General features: G+C 48.3%; 1 protein-coding gene across 1 annotated transcript; it reads right to left on the reverse strand.

The window, feature by feature from the left end:
• Window positions 1-2,423: 2,423 nt before the first annotated feature.
• Window positions 2,424-3,448, reverse strand: LOC306836381 (protein FAM163B-like; the record flags this gene model as incomplete). Its single annotated transcript, XM_079363415.1, has 2 exons — window positions 3,331-3,448; window positions 2,424-2,870 (listed from the first exon to the last, which is right to left on the reverse strand). The coding sequence occupies exons 1-2, from the start codon at window positions 3,421-3,423 to the stop codon at window positions 2,424-2,426; spliced, it is 540 nt and encodes a 179-aa protein (XP_079219541.1). The 5' UTR covers window positions 3,424-3,448.
• Between the last annotated feature and the right edge of the window lie 15,773 nt (window positions 3,449-19,221).

Raw genomic sequence — 19,221 nt, forward strand, 5'->3', positions numbered from 1 at the left:
GGATTTGAAAGCGACACATCTCACGATGCTACTCGACAGACTGACATTAAGAGATGAACTCTAATCTGAAAATATGAACTTTTATATTTAAAGGAAAAATCTTCAACGTGTTCAAACGAACGCTCGTCTTCTGCACAGTTTTTTCTTAAATGCTGCATTCATCATAAGTCTTTATATATATTTACATCCCATGAACCCTAGCGTCCATCTACAGGAAGCTCTCTCCCCGACAGGAAGTGGATCTTCTCCAGGATTCACAGTCAGGTGATCGTTGAATGCTTCAGAAAAGCCCTTTAAGATGCGACAACACTCACAAACTTCATGTCCAACATGAGAAACAAAAAACTGTGCGGACAAATCTACAGCAGTGAACGCAAACACAAGCTCACGAGGATGGATTTCTTTTACTTTTTAAACAACAATAAAAAACGGCGAGGCTTTTATTTTGAAAATTTCCTTAAACGTTTTGCCCAAATGACGATGGAACTATCCGAAATATAAAGAAAAGTAAATCTACTTTTTTATTTTGATTTTTTAATTTAAACGTTTACTTCTCGCTTTGTTGGATTGGAGCTGTTCAGAAACGATTTTTCGGAGTCTGTCATCGTGTTTCCGCAGCGGCGAGCGCCGAGGTCCGTCTCCGAGGCGTGCCATCGCCCCGCTGCTCCGTTTCAAATACGCTGCGAGTCCATATTTTCGACGGAGCCGCGAGCTGTGGGCGCGCGTCAAGATGGACAGAACACATCGACGCGGACAGGAAGTCATACGGGGAAGCGCACAGAGCTTGCGGTTAATTTCAAAATAAAACACAATGTACGGAATTGCGATCGTATTTTTCGTCACTTTCTGAACATGACGTCAAAACAGGCACCAAAAGACCAATCAGAACATCCTCAGACTTTTTTCTCTTTATTTCCTGCGAGATCTCGTGATGGGATTCGGTAACACGGCAAAGCGGCGGTGCTGGCGGACCGCGGCGTGCGGGCAGGATGTGGGGATATGGTGGCCCTGCCTCTAAAACAATGACCTAACGCCCCTAACGGTAACCTTTAGCAGCATTGTGACTTTTCATTTACATGACAACGCCGTTTGACGCCTGTAATAAGTGAACGAGGAGGCGGGCCCTGTAACGAGCCAATCGTTACAACATGATCGGCGCGACCCCGTCCGTGGACCAACCGTGCGCCGATGTTTTTCTCTTCCAAACTCAGGAATACAAAATGTGTCTTCAGCTTCGTTCCTCCTGTAAGACGCTCTGAATTTATCCAAGTGTGTAAACAAACCCCAATGAAAACACCAAAACCAAGATGCGTCAGTCCCTCTAAACGTCCCCGCTCCTTGTCTTTGTTTCTCAGCGACACTGAAGATATAAAAGTCGTAAAAAAAAAAAAAAGACTTTTGCATTCTTTGGGGACTTTTTCTTTTCTCGTACTGGATGAATTCACATCAGATGTTTTTAACAGCAGCTGGACGGGTGTCGCGTAAAAGAGAAAACCAGGAGCAGCTGATGCTGTGCTGTGATTGGCCGTGGTGCATCAGAAGCTACACTGCACCGCTAACGGCGTGCGACAACTAAAAAAAATTGGTTATAAATTGAGCTATCACCGTAGAGTGTAAACCCGGTTTAACCTGGACAAGATCAACGCTCGGGGACGGCAGCCCCCGTGAAAACCTCGCCAACACCGAGGCGTGCAGCGAGAACCCCGAGTCCTTGGCCGTGACAGAAACCGCCATGACGACACGCTCACCTGCAGCTTATTCTTGACGACATCAGAAGGTAACTTCACATTTAATCACAAGCTAAATGTTATTAAGTTTTTGATGTGCATGCAGAAAAGTTAAGGGATACATTCGGTGTTGGTTTTGGTCAACACATAGGATTTGTCAACAACAACACGAGACTGATCACCTGAGACAAACTCGGAGCTAGCTTCAAATGTTAGCCGCGAGCTCTTTTTAGCCAACCAGACGTTTTACCCCCCCGGATCTGTCTCGCCTGTGGTGCAATTAGAAACAAAAAACAAACGTGTTCAATTCACCAGCAAAGCTCAAAAAGATCTTGGTTACACTTTTACACACATAAATGTTGATTAGCAGCTTAACTAGCTAAACAGCGAGGACGCTAATTCTCTAAACACAAACAAACACACATCTTGGTTACAAAAACAGTCAAAAGTGTTCATCAGACTGAAGAGAAGTTCATTCAGCTGCCAGACGTCCAACATGCTGCCAGGAGACGTTTTTGTTTTTCCCGTCAGGCAGAAGCCCTCGGCGTCGTAGCATGTCAGTAGCTGCTGCGCCGCACCCGAAGCGCAGCAGCTACTGACATGTGAGCGCGTGTGATCGCAGACAGAATGGAGTCAGTGCGGTTTGAGATGACTCAGCGTTTTTCGCTCCAGGTGCTGTCTCCACTCTGTCTGCTCCTAAACGTCGGTGCTGACGCTGTGCGTGACCACCTCCCTCATGGTGACGGAGCGGATCAGATTTAACTTCTGGTAGAAGCTAGCCAGGTCAATGGGCAGTTCCAGGTCCTCCTGCTGCACAGTCCTGTAGCTTATCCTGCGCCCGCCGTTGCACAGCCTCTCGGGGTGCTGCAGGTAGAAGGGCAGTGTGCAGCGGGCGCAGGACGGGCAGAAGGCATGTGAGCGTTGGCACCTGCGAGGTGGAGGCGTGGGGGAGTAGCTTGCAGGCCCGTTGGCCTCGGTGAGGAAAGTGGGAGTGTACGGCTCCGGTTCCTCGTGGAAGATGTGTTCCGGCGTCGGAGGCGAAGGGGGAGCAGGCAGAGCCAGAGGGCGGGATGGTGACATGCTGGTGAGCTCTGGTTCCTCCTCTTCCCCCTTCTCAGACTCCTCCCTCTTACAGCAGTAATACTGAAGACGACAAACACAAAAAAAAGAAGAGTTAGCGCTAAAAGCTAACAGCTAACAGATCCAACGAGTCTTTTTGTGGGTCCTGCTCTTATTCAGGTCTGCTCTCCGTCCCGCCCTCTACGCTCTGCCAAGCGTCTGATCCAACCTTCTCCACAGGGTCCTAAATCTCTAACTACACTCGTCTCCTCTGTCGCCCCCCGATGGTGAAAAAAAGTACCAAACTCTATTTAATCTGCAGAATCCTTTTGCACCTTTAAGAAAAAGCTAAAGACCCAGTTCTTTATGACCCCCTACGACCTTCATGATAACGACGAAGACAATGATTTTAAGGATGTGTTTGTCTACATCCTCGCCTGTGTTGTACTAACTCTCTGATGTTTGGAAAAATGAGCGACACCTGCAGTTTATAATAAAACGTCTTATTCCAGATATGTCTGCTCATCAGTGAATGAAGCCTTACCTGTAACCTACATAAACACAGTACAGCAACGATGGTCAGTAAGATGACTGTAGCCAGAATTCCTCCTGCGATGACCACTGTCCCGGCTGACATTCGAAATCCTCTCCATCAACAACCTGCAGGGAGGACAGAGAGGAGGAAGACGAAAACAAGAGGAGGAGGAGAGATGGAAGGGAAATAGGGAAAGAACGGAGGAGCAGGAGAAAGAGAAACGGAGGCACAGAGGAAAGGAAAGAAGATAGAAGGGGAAAAAGAGGGAGCGTCAAGGATGTATTGAATAAGGACGAAGGTCAAGAGAAGAGAGAGTATCGAGACAGAGGCGAGAGGAGGAGAAAGAGGAGGGGGGGGATAAGGTGGAGAAAAAAATTAGGAGCAAGAGAGATGAGAGGAGAAAACATGGGAGAGAAAATGAAGCAAAAAAAAAGGAAAATGGAAGAAGAGCATGACAAGGCAAGTGAAGAGCGTGAAGAGAAAGATGGAGATAATAAAAAAGGCAGAATAAAAAAAAGGAGAAGGTCAAAACAGGAGCGTGAGGAGATTAGACAAATAGAAAAGTGATAATGATGAAACGCTCCAAAATGTTATTTTAAAGAGGCTTCTCATGCCAGCAGCCATTACTGAAAATAAAGTAAATATCAGCTGTCACTGATTCAACACATCAGTACGATTAACCTGAAGGCATCAAAACATCCCACGCCAGGATGAAGACTTGAATTATTAGTTAATATGACGTTTTAAAGGTCACATATTACCCAGAATCCTCTCCTCCATGTTCCTCTAATGTTCCTCTAGTCTGTCTCCAACCCCCCCCCCCCCCCCCATGATGAGAAAAGTCCATCTTCTCCGTCTTCTGCCTGCTCCACTTTTCAGAAAATGTGTGCTGAAACAGGCTGTTTGGAGATGTTCCCTTCATGACATCACAAAGTGCAGTAGCCCCTCCCCTTCATGACATCACAAAGGGCAGTAGCCCCTCCCCCAGGTGGGTGACACTCCCACAGCTAGGTGTTTGTTCTGCTCTCTGAGTCTGCCTTCTCACCGTAAACAATAGGACATGGAGCCAGAAAGCAGCGAGTACACCCGAGCCCTTCCAGAGAGGGGGCGTGGTCAGACACAGCTCATTTACATATTTAAAGCTACAGACACAGAAACAGCTCATTTACATATTTAAAGCGACAGACTGAGTATTTCAGGAGGTTTACAGTTGCCAATTCTGCAAAGTGTGGAGCCAAATATAAGCATTGTTAAAGGGAGTAAAGCTTCATGAAAACACTGTCTCAGCAATTAACACAAACAGATGAGAGAGTGTCGTATTCGATGAATCGCTTTTAAAGCTACAGAGCTGAAAACTATTGTTAAAATCTCCAAATTTAGATTTGATTGTCCCGAGAAAAGTGAGATTTTCTCATCTCGTTGAAGGAACATCAGCAGCGAGGCCGCTGGTGGCTCAGTGGTTAGTGTCTCTGTCTACGGTCCTATCTCTCCGATAAAAGCCCCAAAATAAATCTTTAAAAAACAACAAGTTACATCAGCAGGAGAGGCAGATTATACGTTTTTATATTCACTTTCACTTCATGTTTTATACAACAAATCAGAAAGCAGAAATCTGTGTGCATTCACAAACAGCGTGTAAAAAGAGGTTTGCAGACCTTCAGTGTGAATGTACCCAGAGCTTCTGCATGACTGTACTTAAATCCTCCTGAAGACTGAACGCCCTCGTCCACGGGGCGAGACTCGGAATTTAAAATGTGAAATCCTAATATTCAGACGTCCCTCATGTTTTATAGAATATCAAGAACTGGGGCAAATGAGCACGCATGTAGAGTGAAACAGCCGAGTCACGCGAGGAGAGTGATCACCGTCATGGTCGACTTCCTGCGTGGGCGTGACGATGATCAGCAGGAGCGTGTCGAGTCGTGCTGAGGCATGTTGAGCAACACGCCAGACACGGGGGCGTGGGGGGGGGGGGGCGTGACGGGTAGATTAGACCTGATCTCACGCCGTGTCCGGCATCAGCAGGAACACGTAACCGGTGCATTTCCTGTGACCTGAAAATGTCAGCCTCTAATCCACGGATCGGTGACCTGCACTGGTCACACGAGCTGCTGGGTAAAGCGGACCGTCGTCGGCGTTTGCCTCGCTGCAGTAGATCGTACCGGAACTACTTCCTGCCTAAGCTGGATGGAATTTGTTTTTATTCCATCAGCATCTCCACTGTGGGCGACTGACTCTCCTGGAGATCAGAAAACGCCGACTTCCTGTTCAGATCTTGTCGATTCGCAGCAGGTCCTGTTAGCACGATTAGCTAGGCTAGCCGAGTTTGGTGGTCATGTGATGTTGCGTTACCGCTCATGAACATGGCGATGATCGTAAACACAACTGAGCTCTGATCCATGTGCGGCGTTGAAAATAAAAAAATAAAAAAATTAAAAAAGCAACTTGTGGACTTGTGGCATCAACGCGATCATTGTTGCTAGGTTACGAAAGCGACCTTCCCCTCGGTGATGTCCGTTCGGCCTGTTTAATATTTGCTTTGATTCAAACGATGTCCTGAAAGCATCAGCAGCTCCACATCTGGAAACTGCCAACCCCCCCCCCCCCCCCCCCCCCCCCCCCCCCCCCCCCCCCCACACACACACACACACACACACACACACACACAAACAAATCAACATGACTTTAGTGTGCTTCATACGGTTTCCATAGCAACACAGCCCTGGACCTCAGCATCCAGAGGCCGAGTCGTTTACGCCCACACAGACGGTCCAGCACCACAAACACAAATCACCCGAGACGCACACTCAAAGGTCAGAGGGCAGCGTGGCCGCCCCGTCCATCCAGCCGTCACCTGACACGAACTTATTAGCCTTTCCCTAAAGCGTGCACACGAGCTCGTCCTGTTGACTTCACACAAACAAGACTTTACATAAAGAAACAACCCCCCCCCCTTTCTTTTACAGGTTAATAACTTTGACTTTCTTTTTATTTAATATTTATGTTATTTATTTTATTTATTCATGCTTTATTTACATTTATTCTTATTTATTTTATATTTTTACAAAGGGCTGCTTGTATTGTTTTAAAGGGTGATGTGCACTACTTTCTTCTACGCCTCATGGTTGGACGCTTGTGCACTGATATGGCTGCATGAAGGTGTGAAATGTCTACAATTACTGTCGAAATCAATAAAAGACCATTTAAATAAAGAACAGTTCAAATGCATATAAACGTTAATGTTCATGTTCACGTGACTCTTAGTGAAGAGTCTCCACATGCAACATGTTAAATGTAGATTTCAGGACGGTCAGCTGAACGTGCAGAAAAGCAGGGACTGTAAAACGGGATGTCATCGGTCTGATATCCCCAAACAGAAGGCTGATCATCAGTGTGCAGACTGGAGCTCGTGTTTACGCCGGAGCCTCGAATTACGGCACATTTACGCGTTTGTGTTCACAAGTCACAGCAGCCTCTTCACGACGTTTCACGGATAAATCACCACATAAACCACTCCTATCAAGAACTAAACCCAGATGTGCATGATGCAGACGGGTGAACTTAATTTGCACACATTTGGCAGACAGGAAGAGATCGAGTCTTGACGTGCGTGCGTGCGTAAAAGCGATGGAGACGAAAGAAGAAGAAAGATTCTGTTTAGTTAAATATCTTTCATTGTAAACTCACATAGATGAATCTTGATATCTGGATTTTGGGGTGTCAAAGAGTGCCGAGGACAAAATGCTTTTTCGTGTACTCGTGTGATAATCTTACCCATCACATCAGTATTTGGATCGTCCCATTGGTGTCCCCCTGCGGCACCTGCAGCTGCTCGGACGCGCAGGTCTGCGGGCAGCAGTGTCGAGTTTACAGCCTGGAAATGTGTTACTCAAACATACAAAGCGTGCTGAGCTCTGACCGCAACGACTTTACACACACACACACACACACACACACACACACACATCTGACCTGTGAGGGAAGAAAACAGAGATCTTGTGTGCGCCAAAGAGCGGAGCGCGTCCTGCCGCTGCTGGAGACGTTTTTAATGCGGCAGCAAAGCGTTGACTTCACGGAAACGCCGCAGCTCGTTATTCCCACCTGCAGCTGTCTTTTTGTCCAACAAGATGCAGGTTTAATGGGGGGGGAAGATGTCCAACTCAATACAATCCCATATTTTCTGAAAGTCTTCCTCTGATGTCTTCAGTCCGAACAGTTAATCAGCTGATCCAAACGCACGCACTGCGAGCTGATTGCAGCGGGACACGTTTAACAAAAAAAAAAAAAAGAAAAGTCTAAACAAAAGCCTGTTAATTGTTGTGTGTATGTTGTGCTCACTGGATCCGGTCTCTCTGGTCCTCTCTGTGTTGCATTCAGTGTGGATGCTGACCTGACTGCATGCGAGCATGCGTCACAGCAGCGCGCGCGCTTCAGAAAGTACCTGAAGGATGCATCCAGGTCTTTTAGTCCATCACTGTCCGCTCAGCGAGCTGCGTGAAGTGTCGCTATGTGTCCGTGAAGTCAAACAACATGTCCCCCCCACGCTGAAGGAAAGGAGACAATCCTCAGGCTGAAGAAGACTTTGTTATTTTAAATGAGTTTATCTTTGTCTTCTGTAAATCACATCGGGTTTCACTTTGTATGAAATGTGCTCTACAAATAAACCTGAATTAAATCCGGGATCATATTTAAGGCTTTTGCTCGGATCTCAAATGTCTTGATTGAATTTGGCATCTTCTAACTTCTTGACATTTCAAGTTGTTAGTTTAAGTGTTGGGAGAAATATTAAGACAACAGACGTGATTGTCATTTTCAAAGTTTGTGTTTGTTTATCTTTATGAGAGAAAGTCTTCAGTCTGAATCAGTTGATCAGAACACGACTTCATATTTCACAATTCATGCAAACTGTTCACGTGCAGCGTTTTTAAAGAAGAATCTTGTTATTCATGTTTGTACAGTCCAGCTCTCTCTCTCTCCCCTCTGCTCGCTCGCTCCGCTTTGAGCAGAATCCAGTGAAGAAGAGTTTTGGTGGTTGGTGGTGGTGTTGGAGGGGGGGTGGGGGTGGGGGGGTATGGGGGGGGATTGGGTTGAGAAAGGAAAGATTTTATTGTATGTATTATTCAGAGGATGAAGCACGCTGAGGTCTCGGTGTAGTGTACAGACACGAGTGTGTAATATTCATGAGTGGAGACGTTGGAGGTTATTTCTCCCGCTGTGATTCATCCAGTCGCTCCTCTGATACTCTGAGTTTCTGCTCGCTGTCCACGGCCTGTGGCTCCTCCACCGTCCAAAAAGGAGGAATCAGGAGTTTGTCCTCCTCTAATGACGTGGCTCACGAAGACAAACAGGCTCCCGGTGTCGCATTGATTCCACATCAGGTGATGGATTATCTTACAGTGGGAGGCTCAACACCTGGCAAGGTCAGGAACCAGGTCAGCACAGTGGATGTGTTCAGAGGCGGAGCTGGATCAGCGGAGAGACATCGATGTTAAAGTGTCTTTGTCGTCCTCTCAGCCGCCGTTTGATCCGCTTCAGGATTCTGACGAGCTTCAAGGAGCTGCAGAATCCTGAATGTGACGCCGCGTCAAGATACCACAGTCACATCCTGACACCCTGACCGTGTTCATCCTGCTGCTGCCTCCTCCTCCTCACGCTGCTGCCTCCTCCTCCTCCCGCTGCTGCTGCCTACTCCTCCTCCTCCTGCTGCTGCCTCTTCCTCCTCCTCCTGCCTCCTCCTCCTGCTGCTGCCTCCTCCTGCTGCCGCCTCCTCCTCCTCCTGCTGCCTCCTCCTCCTGCTGCCTCCTCCTCCTCCTGCTGCCTCCTCCTGCTGCTGCCTCCTCCTCCTGCTGCTGCCTCCTCCTCCTCCTGCTGCTGCCTCCTCCTCCTGCTGCTGCCTCCTCCTCCTCCCGCCTCCTCCTCCTGCTGCTGCCTCCTCCTCCTCATCCTGCTGCTGCCTCCTCCTCCTCCTGCTGCTGCCTCCTCCTCCTCCTCCCACTGCTGCCTCCTCCTCCTCCTCCTCCTTCTCCTCCTCCTCCTGCTGCTGCCTCCTCCTCCTCCTCCTGCTGCTGCCTCCCGCTGCTGCCTCCTCCTCCTCCTCCTGCTGCTGCCTCCTCCTCCTCCTGCTGCCTCCTCCTCCTCCTCCTGCTGCTGCCTCCTCCTCCTGCTGCTGCCTCCTCCTCCTCCTCCTGCTGCCTCCTCCTCCTCCTCCTCCTCCTCCTGCTGCTGCCTCCTCCTGCTCCTCCTGCTGCTGCTGCGCTCTCAGTCTCAACAGCAGACAGAACACCAAGTGCTAACCAGCTAGCCCGAGGCCGGACGCCATGTTTGTAGTCTCCCGGGTTTCAAACACAGTCAGGTTTCAGAGGAAGCATCGCAACGAGTCCCCTACCCAACGAGTCCCCAACCTAACGAGTCCCCAGCTCAAACAACGAGTCCCCTACCCAACGAGTCCCCAACCCAACGAGTCCCCAACCCAACGAGTCCCCAACCCAACAAGTCCCCAACCCAACAAGTTCCCAGCTCAAACAACGAGCCCCCAACCCAACGAGTCCCCAACCCAACGAGTCCCCTACCCAACGAGTCCCGAACCCAACAAGTCCCCAGCTCAAACAACGAGTCCCCAGCTCAAACAACGAGTCCCCAACCCCAACATATCGTCAACTGAAAGACTTGGTATCCAACTGACTTGTTGTCTACTGTCTACAGAAACATGTCTCCAAACGTGTCCGTCTGAAACATGTCAGAATGTTTCCAGCTGATAAAGGTCTGCACATGTGACACGTGTGAAGCCTCTGATAGGCTGCCGGGCGTCTCTGATCACAGCAGTAACAGTTTGTGTGATACATCAGGAAGTCTGCAGCTCGACACACCCGGTAGAGCTGTAGACGCTCCAGCTGGTCGGCCCGTTGATTTGTGGCGCTGCAGGTCTCACGGCGTGCACGCTGGGGAGCCGTTCATTCAGAAGGCAGAGAGGACGCCTCACCTGCAGCATCTCTGCACACACACAATTCTGCTTCTTAAACTGAGCGTTATTTTTTTATCATCAAAATATGAACATTTCAAAATAAAATAAAAAACAAAAAGAAGTAAGAATCTAACGAATGTGGCCTCGAAACGGAGCGGCACGAAACATCGAGCTCATCCCAGACACGTCTGCGTGCCGTGATCGTCCCCGACAGATCCTCAGCTCTCATTAAAACTCTCCGAGTCCAGCAGTGATGACTCCTCTGGCTGCTGGCGTTCGCTCTCAGTTAAGTCAGCGCTGACAAACCGAGGCTGCAGGTCTGAATCACCGAGACGCCACGTCTCTAACGCAGACAGTACGTCCACTGTCCCTGCAAATCATGGAGGAAGAAAAGACAGCGGAGGGACAACAGATTATATATTCTGGTGTCGATGATTTAAAGTGTTTTTAGAGAACGCAGCTTGTTTGATCATGTTTGATTTGCACGCACAGTGACCACGGCGGGACGGTCGGCTGAGAGGAAGGCGAGTTGGATTATTTACTTAAAGAGTAACGTCAGCTGATCACCAGAGCGGCGAGACGGGAGAAGCAGACGAGACGAGAGCGGTTAAGTCGAATGAAGAAATTGAATTAGAGAATATAATAACCGCTCTTCCTGCTTGAACTCGACGCTTTGGGATTACTCCGTCACCACGAGAGGACGGATGACCTTTTGAAAAGGTCATATTTCCTGAGAATGAAAATGACGTGTTGGGACGGCGAACGCGCGGCCTCCGTGGTGTTGAGGTCGGAGGTTTCTGCCTGGCGGGTTCGGGGACAGAAGTTCAGATCGTCGTCGTCTTGAAGGCCTGCTGCCGCTCCACAGAGTGTCCAACGGTCGCCGAGACTTTCCGCCCTCCCCGCTGGTCACGTGACTGAAAGCTAAGAGTTGTTGTTTTTGTCTTTAATTACAACTGAAATCCTTTAAACTGTTAAACATGTGCTCACAGCGACGATCTGTGACTGCAGATGTCCTCTTTGACCTTCACTAAGTCCTTGCTCAGTGTTTCGATCTGTGACTGCAGATGTCCTCTTTGACCTTCACTAAGTCCTTGCTCAGTGTTTCGATCTGTGACTGCAGATGTCCTCTTTGACCTTCACTAAGTCCTTGCTCAGTGTTTCGATCTGTGACTGCAGATGTCCTCTTTGACCTTCACTAAGTCCTTGCTCAGTGTTTCGATCTGTGACTGCAGATGTCCTCTTTGACCTTCACTAAGTCCTTGCTCAGTGTTTCCTCTGCTTGTGTTCTTTGTCCTCTAACGTAGCCTGTTAGCTATCAGGTGCTCAGACCTGTGCGAGGGGGTCAGACTACCTGCAGACGTGATGAGAATACGATCCTGTCGAATTAGCCGTCAGACTTCCCCACCAAAACCTCAGTGTTGACTGTGCATATAGAGTTATCCTCGTGTTACGGTCTGTGATGTCAGAGCGTCGCTCCGCGCTCCTCCGCCTGCGTCATCAGTCTGGATCTCTTTTAGACGTCTCTGTGATCCTGAACGCTTCAGACAAAACACAGGAAAGAAGCTGTTTTCTTCTTCTCTTCACACAGGAGCTTCTGTTCAGACCGTGTGTGATTCGACTCCAGCCGTTAAAGGAGGGAAATTCGATTGTAAAACACACCTCAGCACAGGTTAAGCTAGCAGCTCATGCAGCGATAAATCTCTTTTATTTGATTCCAGACATCTTGTGGTTGTTGTAGCAGCTAGCTTCCAGAACGCAGCAGTCTGTTACACAACGTGAAGTACGCCAAGTACGAAAGTGCTTCTGCATGAATCTTTCAAAGAGTTTAATTCCAAAACAATAAGACAGCTGCTCCAAACAAATGAAGTACAACTAGCTACTTTTATCATTAAAATTAATTTGACTGCTTTTCTTTTGGGTCTCTGCTGCTGCTGCACAATGTGCTCGTTAAAATACTTCAATGATTTAGAAATGCTTGGCCCCTCCTCCTGGGATCATCACACTCCCCGCAGGTCGTGGTGTGGATGTTTACTGCTTGTAGCTACACTGCAAGCTAACGCACGCTAACACAAGCTAAACACCGGTGTTTGTCAGCTTCCTGTCCAACAGGAAGTAGAGCAGCTCCACGTCCACAGGTAAAAGACAACCCAAGGTTCAGTCTGGTTTTAGAAGCAGCTTTCTCCTCTTGAAGAGTTTCTCTTCTTTGCTGCTACGTCCACGTCCGTCATATTCACCGCTTTGAATCTCCTCCAATCACTGAGCTGTATCCACTCCTGAACTCACCTGCTGCGCTCTCATTGGCTGGAGGAAACACACCTGCTCCGCCGAACAAACGTCCCGAGTCAACCAGAACAAATCAGAAGAGTCAAATCCAGTCAGAGGACAGAGTCTCTGCAGACACAGTCACACATGTACGGAGGCCCAGAAGGGACAAAGCTTCACTTTAGGATAAGACTGAGTTTTATTTTGAAGGGACAAAGGAGCAGCTTCTCTTTAGGAGAAGACTGAGTTTTATTTTGAAGGGACAATGGAGCAGCTTCACTTTAGGAGAAGACTGATTTTTATTTTGAAGGGACAATGGAGCAGCTTCACTTTAGGATAAGACTGAGTTTTATTTTGAAGGGACAATGGAGCAGCTTCACTTTAGGAGAAGGCTGAGTTTTATTTTGAAGGGACAAGCAGCTTCACTTTAGGAGAAGGTTGAGTTTTATTTATTTTTTTTAAAAATGGCTCCAACGCTGACTCTGCCTTTAATGTTGTTTTTTTTTGGTCATTTGTCAAATAAAAAAAAAAAGGTTTCTGAAAACACACAAACATGCAGCGTAGGTTTTCTACTTCTAACCAACATCACCATTAATAATGAAACACTAAGATTTCTATTTGATGGTCGGGTCCTCTCTGACTCTCCGACCCCGCTTTTAGAAAAGAAAAAGCTTTTTTTTCAGACAATCTCGCAGCTCGTCTCCAGTGAAGCGGAGCGGAGAGCATCTCTGTTAAGAACAAGCTTTTACCGCAGAGCGCCCGAGCGCCTCGTCTCCTGGCGCCATCTTACGCTTCTGTGGCCTGCTGGGAAGCTGCAGAAATATGAAGACGCCAGATTTGTTGTTGTCGTTTAACGAAATAAGAAGTGTCTCAAATGTCACGGTGAAGAACATGGCGAGGTGAGTTTGACTTGTTTGAAAACACGATGGACAGAACGGGAGGCAGAACAGTTTGTTGCTCTGATGCTTTTATTTATTTATTAGGACAAAAACATCTAAACCTGTCCCGTCACGTTTACAGATGACTCGCATAGACCTGCAGGACTCACAGCTCAGCTAACACAAGTCGTTTTTGTGGACATACAGCTGTTTTTTAGGCCCCCCCCCCCCTTTATGGATGCTTTTAAATTATGTACGCCGTATTTATTTAGGGAGGCAAAGACTGCGATAAGAATTCATCACGGTTTTTATGGCTTGTGACCATTTTCAGATAAAGTCAATTAAAGTTCTTTAACAAAGCTTTCAAATGTCATGGAAATCCCCACATTGGACGCTTCCACCAGATATGTGGACATTTTGTGCCAGCACATGAAATAATAATAATAAATATCATCACCGATCTGTTCCTGCAGGGGGCGCTGGAGTCCCATGGATGGCGGTCTCTGTGTGTTCCTGCAGGGGGCGCTGGAGTCCCATGGATGGCGGTCTCTGTGTGTTCCTGCAGGGGCCGCTGGAGTCCCATGGATGGCGGTCTCCGTGTGTCCCTGCAGGGGCCGCTGGAGTCCCATGGATGGCGGTCTCCGTGTGTCCCTGCAGGGGCCGCTGGAGTCCCATGGATGGCGGTCTCCGTGTGTCCCTGCAGGGGGCGCTGGAGTCCCATGGATGGCGGTCTCCGTGTGTCCCTGCAGGGGGCGCTGGAGTCCCATGGATGGCGGTCTCCGTGTGTCCCTGCAGGGGGCGCTGGAGTCCCATGGATGGCGGTCTCCATGCTGGAAATGCTGTCTCAGGCTAACTTTGAGTCAAGCTAACGACAAGCTAACAAAAACTGAATTTCTCAAAGGCTATTTATGAGACTTCCAGGACTAGTGGACGCTCGATGAACTGCAGGATGGTGCACTTTACATTGCCTTCATTTTGCAAGACCGGAGGTCGGACCTCGAGGACTGGAGCCTCTGTACCGGTATGTGGGATGTTTTACTCCAGCATGTTGAAACATAAAGTCAATGTGTTTGTGATGTCCATGCACTAACCTGAGGGTGAGACTCTGACCTGACGGTTCCTTATAGCAGCAACATTAATCAAAGACTTGGCGGCCTAACATCTCGAGCGCACACAGGTGCGTAACTTGTGAGTCACCTGGTCTATTATGAGGTCATTCATCGTAGGCTGGGCTGACTCACTCATTCGTTCATCCATGAAGACAAACCAGTGACCTCGTTCTCCGCCTGCCGTCCCCTCCTGAGTCACCCGGACAGGAAGTTCATGTAGCAAAGTTACAAAGTTAAGTTGTTCCTCTCCTTCCAATGACATCGCGTCCCCGCTCCTCTACTGTCGTCCTGAATGTATTACAATACGGTCATGAATATTCATCGAGCAGCATTAGCATATTCTTCTGGATATTAGCATAAGCGGTGACATAAACATCAGCGTGAGGGGAGGCAGATGACTCAGAGCGGGACGCGGAGGAAACGTGGGCAGATCGGGCCCTCGGAGGACAGCAGGTCAGCATGCGTTACTTTCATGAAGTCAGCGGGGTAAGAAGACGCAGGGAGGAGACACAAAGACAGGGAGCGCTCAAGAAGGCAAAGGGTTAAAAAAAAAAAAAAAAAAAGGGGCAAAGATCATACCCATTATGGTCCACCTGGAGGAGTGGCATCATGAGGGAGCACGCTGTGGGATTCATCGAGTCACAGGTGAGGGGAATCAGGGCGGGGCCGACCCACATGAGGAGCAGGACACACACACACACACACACACACACACACACACACACAGGTAACTGCTGTCATGCCGATGTGAGATGATGCTCTAAAATGCGCTCCGAGATAAAGCCCGTGCATTTTTTATGTTTGGCACGACAGCCTCTCTCCTCCGATACGACAACAAGCGCTAATCGTCCTGAGGCGCTCATCTCGGGGCGACGCCTGCGACCCGCGGCGTCCTCCCCCGGAGCGGATTCAGCTCTGCACAGGAGGAGTCATAAAGCACCTGCTAAGAGACAGAAGATGACTCACTGTGTTACCTTCAGTCCTGAATCTCCATCCTCAGAAATCCTCTTTGTGCTGACCTTCAGTTCACATGTTGCCAGTTCACGTTTTCACACCACAAAAGAAAAACCAGTAGAAGAATTTATAAATCCAGGCGCTCCTTCTTTTGCTCGACCTTTGACCTTGGAGCTAGGCTAGCAAAGAAAGCTACTTAAAGGGGATAAATAATGTATTACATATTGTATAACTGAGAGGTTGATGTGTGTGACTGTGCCTAAACAGCCTGTGATCCTCAGGGACCAGACAGGCACAGAAACCTGACCCCCCCCCCCCCCCCCCCCCCCCCCCCCTCAGGCTGCTTGTTTACATGTGAACATGTGTCACTGAGTTTGCTCTGTTTGAACTCCAGTTTGTCTGGTGTAGCTTAGACGAGAACGCTATTCCAACCCCCCCCCCCCCAAAAAAGAAACGACGAGCAATGCATTGTGGGGGGAATTTGGCTGCTGTAAACAATGTTTGCAGAGCATCGCTAACAACACCATGCAGCCTATTGTCCGCTTTGCAGGTTAATGTCGGGCTGGGCAATTAACCGACATTCAGAACCTGTGATCTAATTAATGCAAATTATTAAATTATTTTTCAGGAGTCGCATAACGACACGTCCAATCAGCGACACGGAAGCAACGTCCGTCATTTGGTCATATTTTGTCTTCAGGGGAAACGACAGCGAACAAAAAGAAATGTTTTTTATTTTCTAAAGTTAAAATGTGTCGTTTTCATTTTTCTTTGATTTCAGTTTGAAATATTCAATAAATAACCACAGAATAGTTCTGAGTGTGAATCTTTGTTTTTGTGTTACTGAGCCTCCACAAAAGCTTCTTTTGTGTCACGATGTGAAAGAATCCTTGAATCCACTATAATGAAGGCCGGACTGGGAGTTTACAGCCCTGAGTTCAGTCTCGCAGGCAGTGGATGAAGATTATATAATGATTAGAATTATGATACAATCCTGCTAAAAAAAGTAGATAAAACTGGGCTCTATATACTAATCCTTAAACTGATTATTTTAATTCAAGTGAAAGTTGAAGCAGCAATAGAGGAGATATCAGAGCGTTTGTTGTGTACAGCATGCAGGTATATCTTTATAGCAACAGGTTGCACATGTGCTTCATGTCTTTGAGTGATGGACGACAAGCGAGCTCAGAGACGGCGTTAAGCTCTCCTCACTGTCAGTCTCTCATTAAAACAGACACGGCCTGGTAGTTCAGCTGCCTTTAATGAGGCGTTTGCAGGATCGCTGTCACCCTGAGCGCAGACAGCCATCCATCCCGGCTCACAGTCAGAACAGCTCAGTCAGCCGAACTGAAGCCTGACGGGAGAACCAAGGGCACGGCAAAGTGCAGGCTCGCCTGAAACTCACGCGGCTCGCTCTCTGTGACCTCCTGCAGGACGGGACTGTGTGTCTGACACACGGAAGCAAACGGAGGGCGACCCATGACCGCTGATCTTCAGTAAACGACTTAGATCTGCAGATCTCTCTCTTAAGGCAGAGAAACTAACGAGGGTCACAGATTTATTTAGAAACAAGAAATCTGTCTGTTGGTCAGTGATCTGCTATTAATGAAACAAACTAGCATCAACACCCAACAATAAATATACATGTCCCTTTAATATCTATCTATCTATCTATCTATCTATCTATCTATCTATCTATCTATCTATCTATCTATCTATTTATCTATCTATCTATCTATCTATCTATCTATCTATCTATCTATCTATCTATCTATCTATCTATCTATCTATCTATCTATCTATCTATCTATCTATCTATCTATCTATCTATCTATCTATCTATCTCATGTGTGTGAAGTGTGTTGTTGTAAATCCACTCTGATCCTGTATTTGATCATGTCTATAAACCCCTCTATTTCAGCCCTGCTCAGAACAGGCTGTTTCTGTGTCTGTAGCTTTAAATATGTAAATGAGCTGTTTCTGTGTCTGTAGCTTTAAATATGTAAATGAGCTGTGTCTGGCCACGCCCCCTCTCTGGAAGGGCTCGGGTGTACTCACTGCTTTCTGGCTCTGTCCTATTGTTTACGGTGAGAAGGCAGACTCAGAGGGCAGAACAAACACCTAGCTGTGGGAGTGTCACCCACCTGGGGGAGGGGCTACTGCCCTTTGTGATGTCATCCTGCAGTTCCTGGAGTGTCCACTAGAGGCTGGCTGCAGCAGCACAGGAAGTCACATACACACCCATTCAAACAGCCTGTTTTTACAGCAGACATGAACATGTTTACAGCCTGCTTCAAAAAACCAAATAGGTGTGATTAGCTCATGTCTCCATCCACACACACTGTACGGGGGGAATGTTTTGATGACTCAGCAGTTTTGATTGGATGAAGGATCAGAGTTATTCACAATAAGGCGTGTAGCTGAGCTGATTGACAGGTGGGCGCCGTGTCACGGTTTGTCAGGAGGCTTAAAACCCGCCTCAGCTCTCAGCCTGTCGTTAGCTTGACTCAAAGTTAGCCTGAGACAGCATTTCCAGCACGGAGACCGCCATCCATGGGACTCCAGCGCCCCCTGCAGGAACACACGGGGGACTCCAGCGCCCCCTGCAGAGACACACGGGGGACTCCAGCGCCCCCTGCAGAGACACACGGGGGACTCCAGCGCCCCCTGCAGGGACACACGGGGACTCCAGCGCCCCCTGCAGGGACACACAGGGGACTCCAGCGCCCCCTGCAGGGACACACGGGGACTCCAGCGCCCCCTGCAGGAACACACCGGGGACTCCAGCGCCCCCTGCAGGAACACACGGGGGACTCCAGCGCCCCCTGCAGAGACACATGGGGGACTCCAGCGCCTCCTGCAGAGACACACGGGGGGACTCCAGCGCCCCCTGCAGGAACACACGGGGGACTCCAGCGCCCCCTGCAGGAACACACGGGGGACTCCAGCGCCCCCTGCAGGGACACACGGGGGACTCCAGCGCCCCCTGCAGGAACACACGGGGGACTCCAGCGCCCCCTGCAGGAACACACAGGGGACTCCAGCGCCCCCTGCAGGGACACACAGGTATTCACCTGTCATGCAAATAAAACATTTCAGTAAACAGTACAGCTGAAAGGAATTAAACACATGCAGAGAGAGAGAGAGAGAGAGAGAGAGAGAGAGAGAGAAAGAGAGAGAGAGAGAGAGAGAGAAAGAGAGAGAGAAAGAGAGAGAGAGGGTGAGAGAGAGAGAGAGAGGGTGAGAGAGAGTTATATTTTGCGAAAGCATCGTCTGAGCTGTGCGTACAAAGACAGATGTAGACTTAGATAGATGGATGGACAAAAAGATTGAGTTTATATTTTATTTATTTGTGGTTAAGTGCCGGAGAAAGAGAGACAGAGGGAGAGAGAGAGAGAGAGAGAAAGAGAGAGAGAGAGAGAGAAAGAGAGAGAGAGAGAAAGAGAGAGCGAGCTGCAGTAAAACAAACTGCCAGTCTGTGACCTACAACACGGCCGGCCCATAGTGGACTCAATCCAAAAACAAAACTCTTATCAGCGCTTCAGTAATATTAGCTGTACTCAAATATTCTCACATCCTGTCATCTATCAAGAAGCTAATGAGGGCTCACTAAATGGTTTGTGATACAGAAATTTAAATTCAGGTTTGTTTTTATTTGAAGGTTGATTCACGTTTAATTGTCATTTTACTCTCTATTTTACCTTCCCAAGTAAAAGAGAAACGAGGTGACAGTGAA

Source organism: Symphodus melops (assembly GCF_947650265.1).
Source record: "Symphodus melops genome assembly, chromosome: 1".
Taxonomy (NCBI): Eukaryota; Metazoa; Chordata; class Actinopteri; order Labriformes; family Labridae; genus Symphodus; species Symphodus melops.